Below are 17,741 nucleotides of genomic sequence, written 5' to 3'. Positions count from 1 at the left end.
TCCGTGATTCCACTTCGGGGCCCGAGACGTAGAGGGACCAGCGCGAGGAGGCGCCACGGCGCCCGTCTCCTGGCTCTCAAGAGGCCCCAAAGAGGCGCCCTCGGCGGCGGGCTGCACGGGCCTTGCCTCCGGGGTGCCTACGCGCGCTTCCCGCCCCTCCCCTTCCCTTCTTTTCCCTTCCCTCCCCGCCGGCCGCAACTCCGGCCCACCTCACCCGACCGCGGGCTTTGTCCAGCGTCCGCACAGCGGCCCCTCCCCGTTTTCGCCGGCTCCGCCTCCCCGACCCCCCCAGTCAGCTCCACTTCCTCGGCGCAGGAGGCGGCAGCGGGCAGGGGACGAAGGGGTTAACCAGAGGCTCTTCCCGGCGCGGAGGGATCCGGAGGCGAGCCGAGCGCGGTGCTGAGGCTGCCTCAGCGAAAAAAATGTCCGCCTGAGGAGACCCACAAGTTCTATTCGGGGGGACCGCCAGCCCGCCCCGGGAGGAAGGGGCGGCCAGGCCCGAGAGCCGCCTCCCCCGCCCGGACCCGAGAGCTCGCGCGGGCCAAAGTGAGCCGTGCCGCCGGGCGGTGCAAGGGGAAGCCCGAGTCCGCTCTCCCGGCCAAAGTGAACTTTAATCGGGGTGGTTGGATGCGGAGACGGGGCGGCAGGTAATTGCGGGTTGGCGAGCGGGAGGGAGACGGCGTGGCGGGGCTGGAAGCCCCTGCTGGACCTGGGGCGTCCCCGGCCCGCGCCCCAACTCCGCGCCCCATTGTACAGAGCCAAACCCGAGGTCCCCTCCAAGTTGGGGAGCGGAGTCGGGTGGAGGCGCGAGTCGCCGGCGGCCAGGCCCGCGGGCGGCGCGCTCGGCCTGCGCGCCCCGCTCGGCGCTCGGCTGGGGCCGGCACCCGGCTCCGGGGCGCGCGGGAGAGCGGACGGCTTCGGCCGCTGAGCCAGGCTCATTGTTCGGCAGGTCCGGGGCAGGGCAGCAAAAGTGGGAGGAGGCCGAGCCCGGGGAGAAGGACGCCCGGCGAGACCGAGACTAGTTGTTGGCGTTCCTGCTTTCTTTTTTAAAACGCCCCTTGGGCGTGCGGGGGGTGCTTTCCGACCCCCTGGGCCCGCCGGGGACGTCCGGGAGGCGGCGGCCGCAGACGTGGGCCTGCGAGCGGCGCGTTCGCTGCAACTTGTCAGTTCTATTGTTGCCGAGCGAGTGAGTCACTTCGTATCTCCCCTCGCCGCTGCTCCGCTCTCTGGACGCCGAATTGCCCCTCACCCCTCCCCACCAGACCCCCGCCCCGGCCGGGCCCCGCGCGCCGAGCTCCCGGCGACTGCGCGGGTCAGGAGGGGCCGGGGAGGGGACCGGGACCAGCTCGGAAACTTGCGGGAGAGGCGGCGAGTTGCGGGAGCCACCGCGTCGCTCTCGGGCCGCGCCGAGGAACGCGTGGATTCAGGGACCCGGCGCGGGCGCTGAGCTCTCCCGCCCCCTGCTCGCGCCGTGGTGGGAAGGAGTGGGGGAATTGGAAGTCAGCTGGGCGCCCCCAGTGCTTTTCCTCCTCCCTTACGCCTCTTTCCATCCCCTCACACACTTTGGGCCTCGGTGGTCTCTGGCTCAGCCCGTTTTCCCCTGCCTTAGGACCTGCTAGAAGTGGCCGAAGATGAATTCCCAGCAGCAGCGCATGGCCGCTATAGGGACCGACAAGGAACTGAGCGACCTGCTGGACTTCAGTGCGGTAGGAAAGCCTTCTACGGCATCTTGGGGTTCTACTGAGGTTTACAAGGAAAAAAGCAAGCAGAAAAGAGGGGGAAAAGACCTAGACACTAGGTGGGGTGAACTCCATCTGTTTTGAGCAGTAGTTCTCAGGGCTGGAGTCCAGCTCCCCCAAGTTGGACACCTGAACTTTGATGTAATGTCTAGACTTGCAGATTTCAAACTTTAATGCCAGAGGGGTCGTTTGATTTAACCGGTTAAAAGAAGAACAATATAATCATGAGCTTTGGTTGAGTCATTCTTTGACCCTGATGATTATTAGTGATTTTAAACTGTATATAAAGACAAATTATTTTTTCTTCAACTCTTATCACCATTTTCCTCCCTAAGATATGTTTATGGTACCTGAAAGATGTCAGCTGCAAGAAAGTGAATCCAGGGCTAAAATTTTCAGCTATTTGAGCCAGTACTTTTATTTTAAGGTGCACATACGGTATACATATATGCACTCTATCTGTAGTCTCAACCGGGAAATATCTTAAAAATATATGGTGAAACCACAGGGCTAGCTTGAATTTCTTTATCAGCTGCTATTAGAAGACAGGACTAATACCTACTTTATAGGACTGTGTTATCCTTACTGTACATAGTAATTTCATTGGACATGATTCTGACTGTAAGTGCATATTAAGTAATGTTAATATAATGAGATTCACTTAGTTCCAAAGTGAAGATCATGGGTAGAAACTTACTATTTAAACTTAATTAAACCGGAATCTTTATGTAAATGACTGGGTTTTCAGAAAAGAATGTAGTCAGTTTTTTCCAAATAGTATTAGGAAACAGTATCAGTGTTTCCATTCTGAGTCTGAATGTATCTCCAATTTTATTTCAACTTCCCTATGAAATATAGTAACTAATGACACTTGGTGGAATTTTATTTGCAAAGAATCTAGAAGAATTCAGGATTAATAGATACATTTGGGTTATTTTGCAGATGTTTTCCCCACCTGTTAATAGTGGGAAAACCAGACCAACAACACTGGGAAGCAGTCAGTTCAGTGGATCAGGTAAGATGTCTAAAACTAACTCATATTTTGGTGGTGTGACACATTTTAGTAAAAAAGTATGAAGCATTTTAGTATCTCTTTTCATGCCATTTTCTAGTGTGTCAAGTTAAAATTATAAATAAAAACAAAAAAGCATCAAACATGGACAGTTTGCTAAAGATTCATTGATTCATTTACAAGAATTTCAATACAGATTTAAAGTTGTTCATTTTTCTATGAATTTAAAATTGAAAATCATCTTGAGTTCAAAGGATTGTTTGAAACCTTTATATTTAGAAAAATGTCACAAAAAATGGTCCATGAGTGGTCTTTAAAACAAATTTTTTCATATATATATATATATATATATATATATATATATGTAATTTGCTAAATTTTAACTCACTGTCACTAAACCTGGATTCTAAAAAAATGGTAAAATACTATTATTGATTATGTGTATATAATAATTGAGTCATTCGATAATTAGTAAGATAGATGTATTTTAAAAGTTGGCTATTGGAAATTTATAAGTAACTAATTTCATGGGCAGTTATTTAAAATATTAATGGATGAAATGTTAGAAATGAATATAAACTTATGTTTTTTTAAATTACGTGTCTTAGATGAATAAATTCTGTCTGTTCTATATTCACATTACATTAGGGTAATGTTTATTAGATTCCTATTTCTATACCAATGCTGTTGTCTTTGAATTTATTTTTGGTGTATTTATAACTATTTTGTTCCATTATTAGACATTCCATTTTTTTCTAACTTTTTTTAAAACTCATAATTTTAAAATTAATATTCCAGAAGTAAAGTCCATTCTGATGTACAAAGGCTATAATTTCTGTTTGAATTTATTCCTTGGTACTCAGAGAGATGGAAAATAGTAAAGCCATAGCAGCAGCATCATATGAAAACCAAGTGTCAGATCTCTGAGCTGAAACATAGTAATTGCTTTTTGATCAGTGCTTTTTATTTACCCTAGTAAACTGATAGTTGATTTCTTAAAATACTGTGAGAACAAAACACTGGGAATTTTAATAACTAATTTAACACTTTATTCCACTTCACATTTAAAATATGTATCAGATCATACACTACTTAACTAAAATTCATTTTTTATTATGAAATTACAACTTGTGGGGAAAATATAGCATGCTATCTGGCATCTCAAATAAGTAAATCATTTTGTAGCCTAAAGGATAATAAAATATTACATTTGTTCAAAAGGATATCATGAAATGTTAGCCAAATCCCAACTCTTCTCTCATCTCCTTCCTTTTTACTGGTAATCATGTGAAATTTTACTGTTTTGGGGAATAGAAAAAAATTATAAATATAGAAGGTGGGTATAGTCTTGTGTTTTGAAGACATTTTGGTTTTTACAACTAAGAATTCATTTTCAGGAACTTTCAAATTGCCTTTGTCTAACCTTGTATATTTCCTTCAATTTCCTTCAATGAGTAGTGATATTATTTTATACTGTTCTTACTTATGTTTGGATAGTATATATTTTTTGAAGATAGATGCAAGGAAAATATATTTAACTGGATACTTAATGAGAACTAGGACTTGGACTTCAGAAACTTGCTATTATAAATTCTTCCCAATTTTAGAATAAGAACAATTATATCAAGAATAATTATAGTCTGTGAAATTAAAAAGTGTTTAAACTCAAATGTGGATTGCAAGCATGGCATTGGAGTTGCTAGCTTCCTTTTATTGCATTATACAAAGAAAATGTTATTCTGTTTTGTAGAAGTGGTCACACTTGATTCTTTGGAGTAGGAAATTTTTAGTTTTATCATTTGTCTATTGAAAGTTTGAACTTAAACACCTGTATTCAGTGGACATGGAAATATTTACCTGGGTGGTTTGTTTTAAATTCCCCCCAGAATTATAATAAAATAAGCTGTGACCTTCAAAGTTAGTGAGTGGATTTAAATTTAAGAAGAGAAAAATGGTATGTGATTATTTTATGTCAAATATAGGGTAGATAAGGCTTCACTATAGCCATTTTTTATCTTACAGTGAATGTCTAAGAGAAATTGACAGAGTAATATTTTATTTATATTTTTTATATACTTTATTGACATATGAATAATCTTGTGCCCTGATTTCAGAGGATATTATGTAATACATTGTAATGCCTGTTTATTTGCAGCATGTAAGGAGCTAAAGAACTGATTTTTGCATTTGAAGTGCTACTATAAAGATTAGAGTTTTTTTGTCTTTGAAAAAAAATTTGCAAAATCTTATGCCTTTTTCTTTTTGAAGATGATAATTTAACATTGTGCAGTATAGTTTTCTCTTGATTATTTATTTGTCCTTTTAGAGAATGTCTTAATTTCATAGTAGATTGTTTTTGAGAAATAGTATATAAGACTTTTAGAATTTTTTTTAGCTGAAAGCATACAGTATATATTATAGCATGTGATATTATCTGTATCTTACTTCTAAAGCAAAGCAACTTATATGATAGCTGACACTTCGTCAAAAGTTATGTAAAAGATATATTTACTATTTTTCATCTCCAAGAGTTTATTATAGTGTTATTTCTTCATCAAGGTATTAATTTCTTTTGTAGTATAGTTTCATTGTGAATTTATCCATTTGCTGTGTGAGGTGTTCTCTAGTGACCTTGAGAAAAGTGTTTCTGTGGAAGTGAAAGGTGAGGTATTCTATTAAGGCAGTATATAGAAAGAAAGTTTGTGGAAAGGATTGATAAAATGGATATGGTTCAGGTATTTAATTCTCCTAACCCCCAACTTTAGGGTTTGAGTATGCAGATTAAAAAAATATATTAGATTAAGTATTTGAATGTTTTCTGAAAATTTCCTTTGTATTTTAATCCAAGTAGTAAGAGATGTTGGAGGGGAGTGGTATAATTTTATAAGCCATTTGTATTGATTGAGTTTGTCTTTCATGTTTCTATCTAGAAAGTTACTTTAACTAGGAGGTTAAAGTTTTCCTTTTCCTTTTTCAAATTAGACTTTTGTAATAGTATAAGTTTCATCTTAAGAGTTTTGGGAACTATTTTAAGAAATATCTTCTCGTAATTTTTAAATTTAAAAAAGGAATACAGTTTATCATTCTTCAGTTACTGATCAGTTGGAGTGAGGAGGATATTCAGTTTTTTTAAAAAAATATTGATGTAAGACCAGAAAAATATTAATGAATTCTCATTAATTGCTTTTCAGTGATTTTTTTTTAATTAAACTTTTTGTTTTGAGATAATTATAGATTCAATGCAGTTATAAGAAGCAATACAGAAATCCTGTGTAACCTTTACTCATTTGCCTGCAATGGTAACATCATGCTAAACTGTAGTACAATATCACAATGAGGTTATTAATAGTGATACAATCAAGACAAAAAAACTGTTCTATATCACAAGGATTCCTGATGCTGCCCTTTTATAATTGCATTCTCTTCTCAGATAATTAAAAAATCTGTGGTAAGATTATTAAATACCTATACATCATATTAAGCATATTAAGATTATTAAATGTCTGCTTGCCCTAGTAAACATTTCAGATTGCTGTAGCGTTATTTGAACTTACCAACAAAAAAATTAAGAGAAAACCAAAATTTTACTAATGTGTTTTTAAGGTGAACTACAATAGAATAGGAATGGTGATTTTTTTTTTTTAAACAGAAGGAAAACTAGGTTTGGCCTTTCCTTTAAGGTATTTTAATGTTTGTTATGTATAGGGTGTGGGTCATATTATATATACACTGTGTTGAAATTTATAGTTATAAACTATAATTTTTAGTTATATATATTTGTTATAATTTAAACTTGTTAGACATTTGCTCTGTGTAAACTATAGTGATGAATGAGAGTAACTGCATAGTCAGCAGGGATGTGGTGGAAAATACATTTTAAAATAAATATGGTAAGCTATTAATAGATCATTTAAAGGAAAAGTTAAGTAGCAGAGGAAAAGTTAAGTAGCAAAGGGGTCTTTTAGTGACAACTTACATGTGAAAATACAAATGGAAAACTGAAAAACTAGGGACAAGATTATACCCATGAGTAGAATATATTCTTTAGAACAATTCCTACAATGTTCAAGCTATTGTGGATCTAATGGATTTGAAAAATGACTTGATTAGATCACAGCATTTTAGATACTTATTGTATGTAGGGAAGCATAGCTGTATTGATGGTTTTTGTCTGTTTTCATAAACAGTCTAAATAAAAACTCTTCTTTTTTTCTTAAACTATCCTATGGTATATTGTCTTCTTTGAGTTTTAAGATTTAGATTCTCTTGGAATGGGAAGATAAAGATGATCTAAGATATTCAACCTTGAATATAAGAACAGTTGTTTTCACACTTTGTATTTAACAAGGCCGTATAGAATATATTCTTTTATTAAAACCAGATACCCTTTTCTGTTCTTGAGCAATTGATAATTATGCCTGAATGTTACTGGCTGCTTTATGTTATTGAAATCTGGTAACCTGAAGATAGAATGTAGAATTGTAAAGTAAATTTCTGTAACAAAAATGTCAGAAACTGCACATTAATGTAATTTCAGTTAAATTCATAAGAATCAAGATGTGCCATAGATTCAGGGAACAGGCTTAAGGAATACTTAGAAGTTTTGAATTCAGAGTTGACTTGTGAAGGAGATAATGGAAAATGAATTAGGGAAAAGAACTGGCCTCTCAGGTGTGGATTAGCATGAGGAGATACCCAGAAATGGAATTTGGCTCCATCCAAGGCCCTATACAGTTTGGAGAAAGAGAAGCTGGTTTGTATTGATACCATTCCTGAATTCATGTCATATTCTGTTACCTGGAATGATTTTGCATGAGTTTACATACACATTTTATCACTTGTTAACTGGTTGATCTTGGGTAAGCTACTTAACCTCTCTGTGTTTCTGTTTCTTAATTTGTAAAGGAGTACTAACAATATAGGTATGCATGTGAGGTTGTTATGAAGATTAAATGAGCTAATACACTTAATGCTCCAAGAACATTAAATGGCATAGAGTGAATTATTAGTGGGGAGGCTATAGAATAAAGAAAACATTTGTTTATTCAGGAGACTTTTGTGGTTATTCAGGGATGAGCTGCTGGTAAAGGTTTGAATTTTATGTTAGTATAGAAAGTAGAAAGGAAAAATACTAGGAGTAAAGGATTGATAGAATATGAAGGGTTGAATTTCTGTAGGTAAGAAAAATGACTCAAGGTTGTAGTTATGACACGATTGGAAAATGGAGCACTGGAAATAATGAAAATGCTGAATTGTTCTGAGCATTTTAAATTTTATACAACTGGTCTGGGGATGTAGCTCAGGAGTAAAGTGCTTGCCTAGAATGTGTGAGGCCATGGATTCAGTCCCCAGCATCAAAACAAAACAAACAGATAAAATAATCACAAGGCCTCAGACTCTTGGCTAATTTGGGGATTTATGAGAAAAGGATGGTGGGAGATAAAGATCTTACTGCTGCTTATAAATTAATACATAGTTGTCATTGTAAAGAAAACTGGGGAATAGAAAAAGCAACATGGAAAGGAAAAAAACCCTTATTTTATTATCCAGAGAAAATCGTTATGTTTTCATTTTTTTTCCCCCTATAGTCCTGATTTTTTTTCCCCTGATAGCAAAGTTGAGATCTTAATGATGGTTTCATTTTCTGTACTGCTTTTTTATTTCACTTAATATTTTATCATTAATATTTTCTCGTATTACTAAAGATTCTTTATAAAGTTGGATTAAAATTGTTATATGCAGTTGTTTGGGATGGATATTGCATAACTGAAGTCAGTTCTTTATTGCTTGACATTTCAGAATTTTGTTTATTAATTTATAATTAATGTGGTAATGAACACCTTTTTGTATGGACATACATTTTTACCCAATTTACATTTGTTTTTTTTTTTGGATAGAAGACATAGACTCTGCTTTTGTGCCTTTAAGTTATAATTAAAGCTGAGTGAATGAATTCCTTAGGGAAATGCACTCAGGGAGATAAATGATCAGGCCAAGAATTGATATTAGTGCTGGAGTTAGGTGTATAAAATTAGTGACTTTGGTTGATTTTTTTTTTTTTAATATTTTTAGCTGTAAATGGACATCTTTATTTATTTTTTTATGTGGTGCTGAGAATTGAACCCAGTGCCTCACACTTGCTAGGCAAGCACTCTACCACTGAGCCACAACTCCAGCCCTTTTTTTTTTTTAATATTTATTTTTTAGGTGTAGATGGATACTACACAATGCCTTTATTTTTATGTGGTGCTGAGGATCGAACCTGGGTCCCTCCTGTGCTAGGCGAAGGCTCTACCGCTGAGCCACAATCCCAGCCCCTTTGGTTGATTATTTAATGTAAAAATATAAATTTTTATTAACATATGAAAGGTAGATGATGACATTTGGTACACATTTGTATTTTTGTATAAAAGGGTGTGCCATGACTAGAGAGGGAATTCCTTTCATTCTATGTGTTTTTTTAAATTGGAGTGGAAATCTAATTGGAGTCTTGTCAGTAAGACTTGAATTTTTTACTTTTTATGAGAGATGCAATGTTGTGTGGTAGGAAGAGTTGAATTTAGGAGCCAGACAACTGGTTTGGAATTAGTATTTTGCAACTGATTAGCTATGGGGTCATAGAAAATCATTTGACTTAAATTTCTCATTTGTGAAAGGGGAATTATAATACCTACCTTTGGAATCCTTGTGAGATTTAAATAAATGAGAGTATCTATGTTTTGCCTGCCATGCCCTGCCATGTTAGCTACTTCAAAAATGATCACTACCCATTATTATGTGGCATCTTCTTAAGTAAAACTTTAGAAGTTACATAATAACAATAATAATAGCCAGTGTCTATTGAATTGCTATTGTATGTTAGTCATTATACTAAGTAATTTATAGACATTATCTCATTTCGTATTGGAGAAAATGAAACGCTTTGTTGGTAGTAATGGTGAGAAAATGTCCTCACATGAACAGCATATCAAAATTTCCTTTTTTAAAAATTTTTTTTTAGTTTAGTAGATGAACACGCAGTATCTTTATTTATTTTTATGTGGTGCTGGGGTTTGAACCCAGTGCGTCACACATGTGAGGCAAGTTAGGGGCTGAACTACAGCCCCAGCCCCAAAATTGCTTTTTTTTAAATATTAGTTTTTTAGTTGTAGATGGATACAATACCTTTATTTTGTTTATTTGTTTTTATATGGTGCTGACGGATTGGGCCTAGTACCTCATACGTGCGAGGCAAGCATTCTACCACTGGCCACAACCTCAGCCCCTCACAACTGCTTTTTAGTGCCATACAAATATATGTGTATTATGAATCTGAAAAGTAATCAAGGATGAGTAGTTGTGAAAGGTCATCAGGTACCTAAGAACTTTACTTACCTTTCTTCCTTCTTTTAGTTGATTATTGATTTCTTCTTAATCCTATCTTTTTTTTTTTTTTTTTTTGGTGGTGGGGGGTACTAGGGATTGAACTCAGGGGCACTTGACCACTCAGCCACATCTCCACCCCTATTTTGTATTTTATTTAGGGACAGAGTTTCACTGAGTTACTTAGCTCCTTGCTTTGAATTTGCCATCCTCCTGCCTCAGCCTCCTGAGCTGGTGGGATTACAGGCTTGCACTACATGCCTGGCTTTAATGCTGTTATTTGTAGATGAGGTATGGTAGCATATAGAATGGTGAATAGAATGTGTATGCCTTTTGAAAATGTTCTGCAATGCTTAGGCATCACCATTATTAAAATGTAGTGTTTTCTCTACATTTTTTCCATCTACTTAAAATTCTGAAATGAGGTATAAAAAAAATAAGATAAAAATTATGTGACCTGAAAGGACAGAATAGCTGGGAGACAGGAGACAGGTTGAAGAGAATGTTAAGAGTCTCCAGGATAGGACTTTTCTTCTCCTTCTCCTTCTTTCTCTCTCTTTCTGGTTTTTTTTTTTTTTTTTTTTTTTTGTGGTGCTGGGGATTGAGCCCAGGGCCTTGTACATGCTAGGTGTGGTTGAACATTTGTTTAAAGAGCTACATCTCCAGCTTGTCCACTTTTCTTCCTAATGGCAGAGGATAAGAGACATAAACTCCACTAGTAGCCTGAAGCAACATGTTGCAAGTCAGCAGAAGAAATCTTATCTTAAATATTAATGCACATTTTACTTTCTAATGTAGCATAAACATATGTCACAGAATATATGTGTTTTTTTGTTAACCATCAGTAAAACAAGTTCTGAAGATGTGTTTTGCTTGGCTTGTGGCACCATCATCTTCCCCTTGTTTTTCTTTGTATTTTGGGAGTAGGGACAGGGTCAAATGGGATACTGGCCTATACTATCCCTAGCAGGAAACCCAGTTCTGAAGCATATTCTTTAGCTGTCTTTATTTCTGAACTTTTTCTGTTCCTACAGAAGCCTGTGATTAGGGAGAAAATTGTTTCTGTAGGGAGGAAGCTGTTATTTCCATAAACTAAAACGCAGATAGATTTGTTAGTAATGTAACTTATTTGAGCCTGTTTTCTTGTCTCCAGCCAGATCATCCTGTAACTTTTTAACATACCCTACTTAGGAAGAAAATGTATATTTTTGTTTGTTTGTTTTTTGTGGCACTGGAGATTGAACCCAGGACCTTGCACTCACTAGGCAAGGGCTTTACCACTGAGCTACATACCCAGTCCTGAAAATGTATTTTTTTGTAGAGAGAATCACATTTTTTGTATGTTCAAAATGCTCTTTTGTGTTCCAGGTAAAAAATGTGCTCTCATAAACACCATGGTGAGTCATTCAAGCTACTGTAAATTGCTTGGGTACTAAAAGATCACCTTTAAAGATCGTACAGAAATGAGAATAGATAAGAAATTGTTTAAATTTTTATTGCATTGACTCAGGGATGAAGTCTTCAAAATATTTTAGTAAAACAATTTGAGACGAGACGGGACAGAAATTATTACTTAAAAAAATTTTTAACCAATACCATACCTTACTATATTTTTGGTTATTAAAATTTGAGAAATTTGGTTCAAGATGTCATTTTGCCATCACTGTTTCAGGTATTAAGAAGGTACATGAATTTGAACTAAGGGTTTTCTCTGAATTTGTCATTATCAGACTGATGAAACAACATTCTGGTTATGAAATGGAAGTCTTTCTGTAGGCTGTCCTCTCAAAAATTGTTTATTTGCTCCTGTTCTGCCAGTGAGCTGTTGTGAGCAGGATCAGCTTATAATTACTTCTCCACTACTTCATTGGTGTCTAATGTAGAGAACACAGGTTTGACTTGATCTGAGGCTGCTCCAGTCCACAAGCAAATGTGCTGCTCTTCTCAGCAAGAGCTGGGAGCCTTGGTGGGGCATGGAGTGGGAATCCCTGCTAGGAGGGATTATCATAGTCAACTGGAGGAACTTTCGTCCTGGAGGCATATGTTATTGTTTGAGGTTCTTGGGAGTAATTAAGAGGTTTGTTTGTGTCACTGGAGAGGAAAAAATCTAGGCTTTGAACTTAATTGTGGAAGCATAGTTTGTCCACAAGTGAATCTGAGCTTATATGGTCACTTGTAGAGCAGGAGTAAGATCTTTTTTTTTTTTTTTTTTTTTCTGACTGGAATATTTCCTGATTGGAAGCCCTGTTATATCCAGCTCACTTTGTCATTTGCTCAGTGTCCCACTTGCTTACATGCCTCCTGTTGACATGTTTTTCATGTTGATCTGTTTTGGGAACTGTTTTTCGATGTGATCCTGCTTTGGAATAAAGTTAAAGAATGTTTCATATTGAATCTCTTGATGGCAATATGTAGATAGATTGAATTGACTGTAACTTTCCAGCTATGCAGGTAATTATAGCTGTTTCAAGACTATCTTGAAATATCTTTTTTTAAAAAGGGTTTTGTTATTTTGTTGTAGATGGACATAATACCATTATTTCATTAATTTATTTTTATGTGGTTCTGAGTATTGAACCCAGTGCCTCATACATGCTAGGCAAGTGCTCTGCCAATGAGCTACAACCACAGCTCCTATCTTAAATATCTTTGTAGTGTTTCTCATGGAAGTATCAGCTAGTTCTTTTTATTTTAGATGATAGCATGTATTATTATTTGTTGAGACTTTTTTTTCCTTCCAAAGAGCGACAATCCCTGAACTAAAAATTTTGAAACCCAAAAAAGGTGTAAGCAAGAATTTTCCCATAAATTCAGCATAAACTTTTGCTAGCAATATCTGGTTTTACCTAAAGGGAGGCTGTATTTATTTTGTAATTATTTTCCTAATTACTATGTAGTTATCAGGTACTGGGAATGATTTATAACTTACGATTTATGTACTGTATTAAGTTGAATTCTAAAACCCACCTGATCCAGTGAATTTCAGAAAAGGAATTAGGGAGATACCCCCCTCACCTCCATATTGCTTTAAACTCACAATAAAGAAATTCTTTGGTACTGAAAGTATAGACTAGGAACTTTATTATTTTAAATAAAGAAACATTGTGAAAAGCTTGTTCATATAAGGTGATCTTCTCAGATTATTGGCTTTTTTAGGTTGAGCTTTGTTTTGTGTAGTTTACCTAATATGTTGATTTAGGGAGTCAAATTCTGTTTTGAGGAGAAATGAACTTTCTCATCTTTTGGACCCAGGAGTACACTGATAATTCTCTAGTCAGTTAAAGCACACAGGGAAATCTTTGGGGTACTATATGGAGAGTCAAATTATTTTCATTGGTTCCTCATTGTGTGTATATATATATATATATATATATATATATATATAAAACCAGCGTTAGATGATCCCGCTAAAAAGGAAGCCTCAATCTTGACCATACGCTTTGTGAAGTTTGAATACTGCCTGGGAGTATAGACAAGAAAATTCTACCAAGCTCCAGTGAGCTTCATGATGAAAAAGTGGAGCTAAGATACTTATTTGTAGATAAAATCATTCTTTAGTAAATTTTAGCACTTTTCAGACCAATAGTATAATGTTTAGTCCTAAAATACCCTCATTATAGTAACCCTTATTAAAAACAAGTTGTGGGGCTGGGGTCACAGTGGTAGAGTGCTTGCCTAGCACATGTGAAGCAGTGAGTTTGATCCTCAGCACTACACAATAATAAATAAAGTCATTGTGTCCATCTACAACTAAAGAAAAATATTAAAAACAAACAAACAAGTGTGGCTCAGTGGTAGAGATTTGCCTCACATGTATGAGACACTGGGTTCAGTCCTCAGCACTACATAAAAATAAAATAAAGGCATTGTATCCATTTACAACTAAAAATATTAAAAACAAACCAAGTTGTGATTCTAATGAGTGAAATTTTTCCTCAGGAGCCTGCTATTGGCTCAGTTCCACTGCTATTTAATGTAAACTGTGAAAATAGTAATGAAGTATGTAAAAACTAGTTTGTCATAGTCTGTTTTGAGAGACAGACTGGTAACCTGTTTTTGACTTTTCTGTTTGCTTTGTAAGCTTGTTCACTATAGTGTTCTCAGTGTTATTGTTCCAAGAACCATGATACAACCACAATACAAATAGTCCACTTAAGGTTTACACCTGTACTGTAGGAACACAAAACAGGAGGTACACCAGGGTCTGTCTTGTCTTCATATTTATATAACCCCTTTTGTCAAGCTTAAGAGCAGTGCTACAGTGAGCAGACTCCATTTATGTTAAGTTAGACTCCAGAGACTTGCAGAACAAGTTGTAATGGCAGTAGGACTTTACCCAGTGAATGACTGGGAGAAGGGGAGTAGTCTTACTCTTAAAAAAAAAAATCAATAATGATAAAACACTTCATAAATATTTACTCATGTACTGTTTACTTCAAAATTCTTATAGGAAGTTGGTAACTGTTCATTTTACAGAGGAAATAGAGAAGTCAACAGTGATATACATTTGCCTGTGGTTTCTTATTGCCCCTCAGAAGTAGCAAACTGATCAGTTGTAGTTGCACCTGCACTGATACCAATCTACACTACAGTACGGTTTGTCTTGAAGAGGAATTTAATATCTTTAGAAATCTTAAAATTTTTTTGTAACAAGAGTCTTAAATAGGGTGATGTTTCTCCAAAAGAAAGTACTTCAAGATTTATTTTTATTAAGAATACTTACCAAAAGCTTCTAAAAAATAGTTATTTTTTATTATGTAAAGATATTTAATATAATTTTTTACAAGCTGATATCTTTAGGAGAGTAATTCTTTTTGCGTGTGGTCTTTTATTCAGCTATCTTTAGGTTTTGTGTTTTGGAAAGAAGATGAAATTTGATAGGTATAAGATATTGGGATGTTCATACCTATTATTTAGTTGAAGCTGTGGATAAGAATGGTCACATCTCCCTTTGGAATAAATTCCTAATGCTTTCTTTAAGAGTTATCTTAAATGGTAATGACAAGCATAGGTGGTAGGTGCTACAGTAGAACTGAAGACTTTGGAATGTATGGCTAGGGTTCTTGAACTCAGGAACTTCTGTGTTCTTTTTATCTTAATGTTCTCTAAAAATACAGTTATCTGATTTTTGCATGTTTTGGATGACTGGGGATTGAACCCAGGAGTGCTTTACCCTATATGCCTAGCCCCTTTTATTTTTAAAGTCAGGTTGCTTAGGGACTTTCTAAGTTGCTGAGTCTGGCCTCAAACTTGCGATCGTCCTGCTTCAGCCTCCTGAGTTGCTGGGATTATAGATATGTACCACCATGCTTGGCTTGTTTTATGTATATTAGTCAGATTATAAACTTTCTGAAAGCAATGATGCTATTTTCCACTTGTATTTTTGTAAAGTACCCTGAGTTGAGGTCAGTAAACACTTGGTGACTGTTTGATTTAGGTTTAGGGATGGGTGATAGGTTGGTGAAAGAAAGATTAAATTCCTTAACTTACATTTTTCTTTCTTTCCTGGCACCAGCTGCATGGTGAGGCTTAAAAGAAATTTACATAGGTTCGCTCACTCTGGAGACATGAGTTATATATTTATTTACAGTGGTTTACCTGTTCTCTTATTTCTTCTGCAAAGATCTCAGCCCATCCAGGACTCTTACACTTAAACATCAAGGATGAACAGGAAGTGGCCAAGTGGTAAAGCCATTGAGGTTTTATGTGAATACAGCTGGCTCTAGAGAACCACAGCCAGCTCTGGCTCTGAGAAGCAGAGAGAAGTGATACTTTCATAGTGTTTTGTTTTCACAGGGTGTGTGGCACATTTGTTCTTTAGTAATATTAGCTTGTAGGGAGATTGACTTGTCTGATTCTGGGCTTACTTGGCCAGAGGAACTCTGTTTTATGAGGGTTGTAGGGACTATTATACTACAGTCTGGAAACCAGTAGATGGCTAGAATTTTGCAAGTTATACTTTTCCTAATACCCTGATTTTTGCCAATTGATTTGGGCCAGGGATAGCAGGTTGTATAATCTTCCATTATAATAATGTGGGGAAGTATTTGTAGGATTAGAAGAAGATAGCTTTGTTTTGCGGAACTCTCATTTCCCTGCTTTGTTTGTGATAGGAAAGTGAACCTTTGCTTAATGCTATAAATAATGTTTGGTTTTAGATTTTGGGGCCACAATTGCTTTTGTTGATTTTAGAAAATATGTATATGTGTGTATATACACATACATATATAACATTTTTATACATGATTAGAAATGTACACATATTTGCATGTATATACAATAGTAAAATATTAAATATGACTAATTTTAAATATTAAGAATTAAAAAATACATATGCATATGTGTAATATGTATGCATATGTATTTTAAATACTCAATATATTTATATTTAATATATAATTTAATATACATATGCACATACATACGCATATAAAGGCATATATACATGTAATATTTTAAAAAAGGTTTTTATGTGTGTGAGCTGGGGATCAAACCCAAGGCCTCCTGTTTGCTAAGCAAGCACTCTACCATTGAGCCATACCCTGAGATCTAGTAATGATATCTTTGGCAATTGTGTCTTTTATCTTTTTATCTTTTGTTTTGTTTCAATTAGGAATTAAGGTGATCAGTCTGATGTAATTTGGAGTTAAAATGTTACCCTTATGCAGAATTTGGAAAAATTCTTTATTGCGGAAAGCTTCAGTTAAAAAGAGTTTTATCAATAGAAATTTAGGACTCTATTAAGCTGGAGGTGTGATAAAGACAATAAAAATTCCATCTCATAATCTTCCTCGGAAGAAGCATTGTGCACTGGAAGCTGCTCTCTGGTTGAAGGCCACTTAATCTGAGATATTGGCTGCTAGAATACTTTTTTCTTTGTCTCAATTCTTAAATAGTGTTCCATTTGAAATATGTAAAATATATTTTCTGATGTAGTCCGACAGTTTCTTATTTCAAACAGTAACTTTCATTGCTTGTAAAACCTGCAGATTTCTGGGACTCCACCTTGACAGGCTTAATGTTGATTTTCAGATTTCTGAAAATGCCCATTGCTCCCTGTGAAAGGAGCAGGTTTGCATTTATTCAGTGATTCTAAGATGAGATAATTGGTATTTTTATGATATGAATGGAGGCTTTGTGTTTTTGAATTTTGTGAAACAAAGCTGTGTTTGTAAACACATTTCAAAAAATATAAATGACACTTTTTGGTGAAGATGTTCACTGAATAGCAAGAAAGTTCAGAAAAGGGAGCTTTTGTTAACATTTAATAATAATCTGACTGTTTTCATTGACTATCTCACTGATGTTTAAAGAGTACCTGATTTTTAGAACTTTTTGCATTGAAAATAATCTTCAGACTGGGTTAGGGTAGTATAATATTTTCTAGTATCAAATGCTGCTTCTTTTTCTTTTTCTTTTTTTTAGTTGTAGATGGACACAATAAATTTATTTTACTTATTTATTTTTATGTGGTGCTGAGGATCGAACCCAGTGCCTTGCACGTGCCAGGCAAGTGCTGTACCACTGAGCCACAACCCCAGCTCCTCAAATGCTTCTTTACCAGTTTGAATTTTTAAAATTATTGTCTTGATTTAGAAGACTGTATCATAAAAACATTATATTCCAAT

At 36.4% G+C, this 17,741-nt stretch overlaps 1 protein-coding gene across 13 annotated transcripts in view; it reads left to right on the top strand.

The window, feature by feature from the left end:
* The first annotated feature begins 295 nt into the window (after nucleotides 1-295).
* TCF12 (transcription factor 12) overlaps nucleotides 296-17,741 on the top strand; it is a 361,634-nt gene continuing 344,188 nt past the window's right edge. For 3 of the 13 annotated variants that reach the window (XM_081290083.1, XM_081290082.1, XM_081290073.1), the window contains exons 1-3: nucleotides 301-647; nucleotides 1,610-1,706; nucleotides 2,682-2,754. In XM_081290083.1, coding sequence (XP_081146209.1) covers nucleotides 1,632-1,706; nucleotides 2,682-2,754 — 148 coding nt within the window. In that variant the 5' untranslated portion in view covers nucleotides 301-647; nucleotides 1,610-1,631. Of the gene's footprint in view, nucleotides 648-1,054; nucleotides 1,187-1,609; nucleotides 1,707-2,681; nucleotides 2,755-17,741 lie in introns of those variants that run through there. The other 10 variants (XM_081290077.1, XM_081290076.1, XM_081290075.1 and 7 more) reach the window with 7 other exon arrangements.

This window comes from Spermophilus citellus (assembly GCF_964194105.1).
Source record: "Spermophilus citellus genome assembly, chromosome: 4".
In the NCBI taxonomy this organism is placed as follows: domain Eukaryota; kingdom Metazoa; phylum Chordata; class Mammalia; order Rodentia; family Sciuridae; genus Spermophilus; species Spermophilus citellus.
Note: the sequence above shows the minus strand (reverse complement) of the source record. Positions and strands in the feature narration are given on the sequence as shown.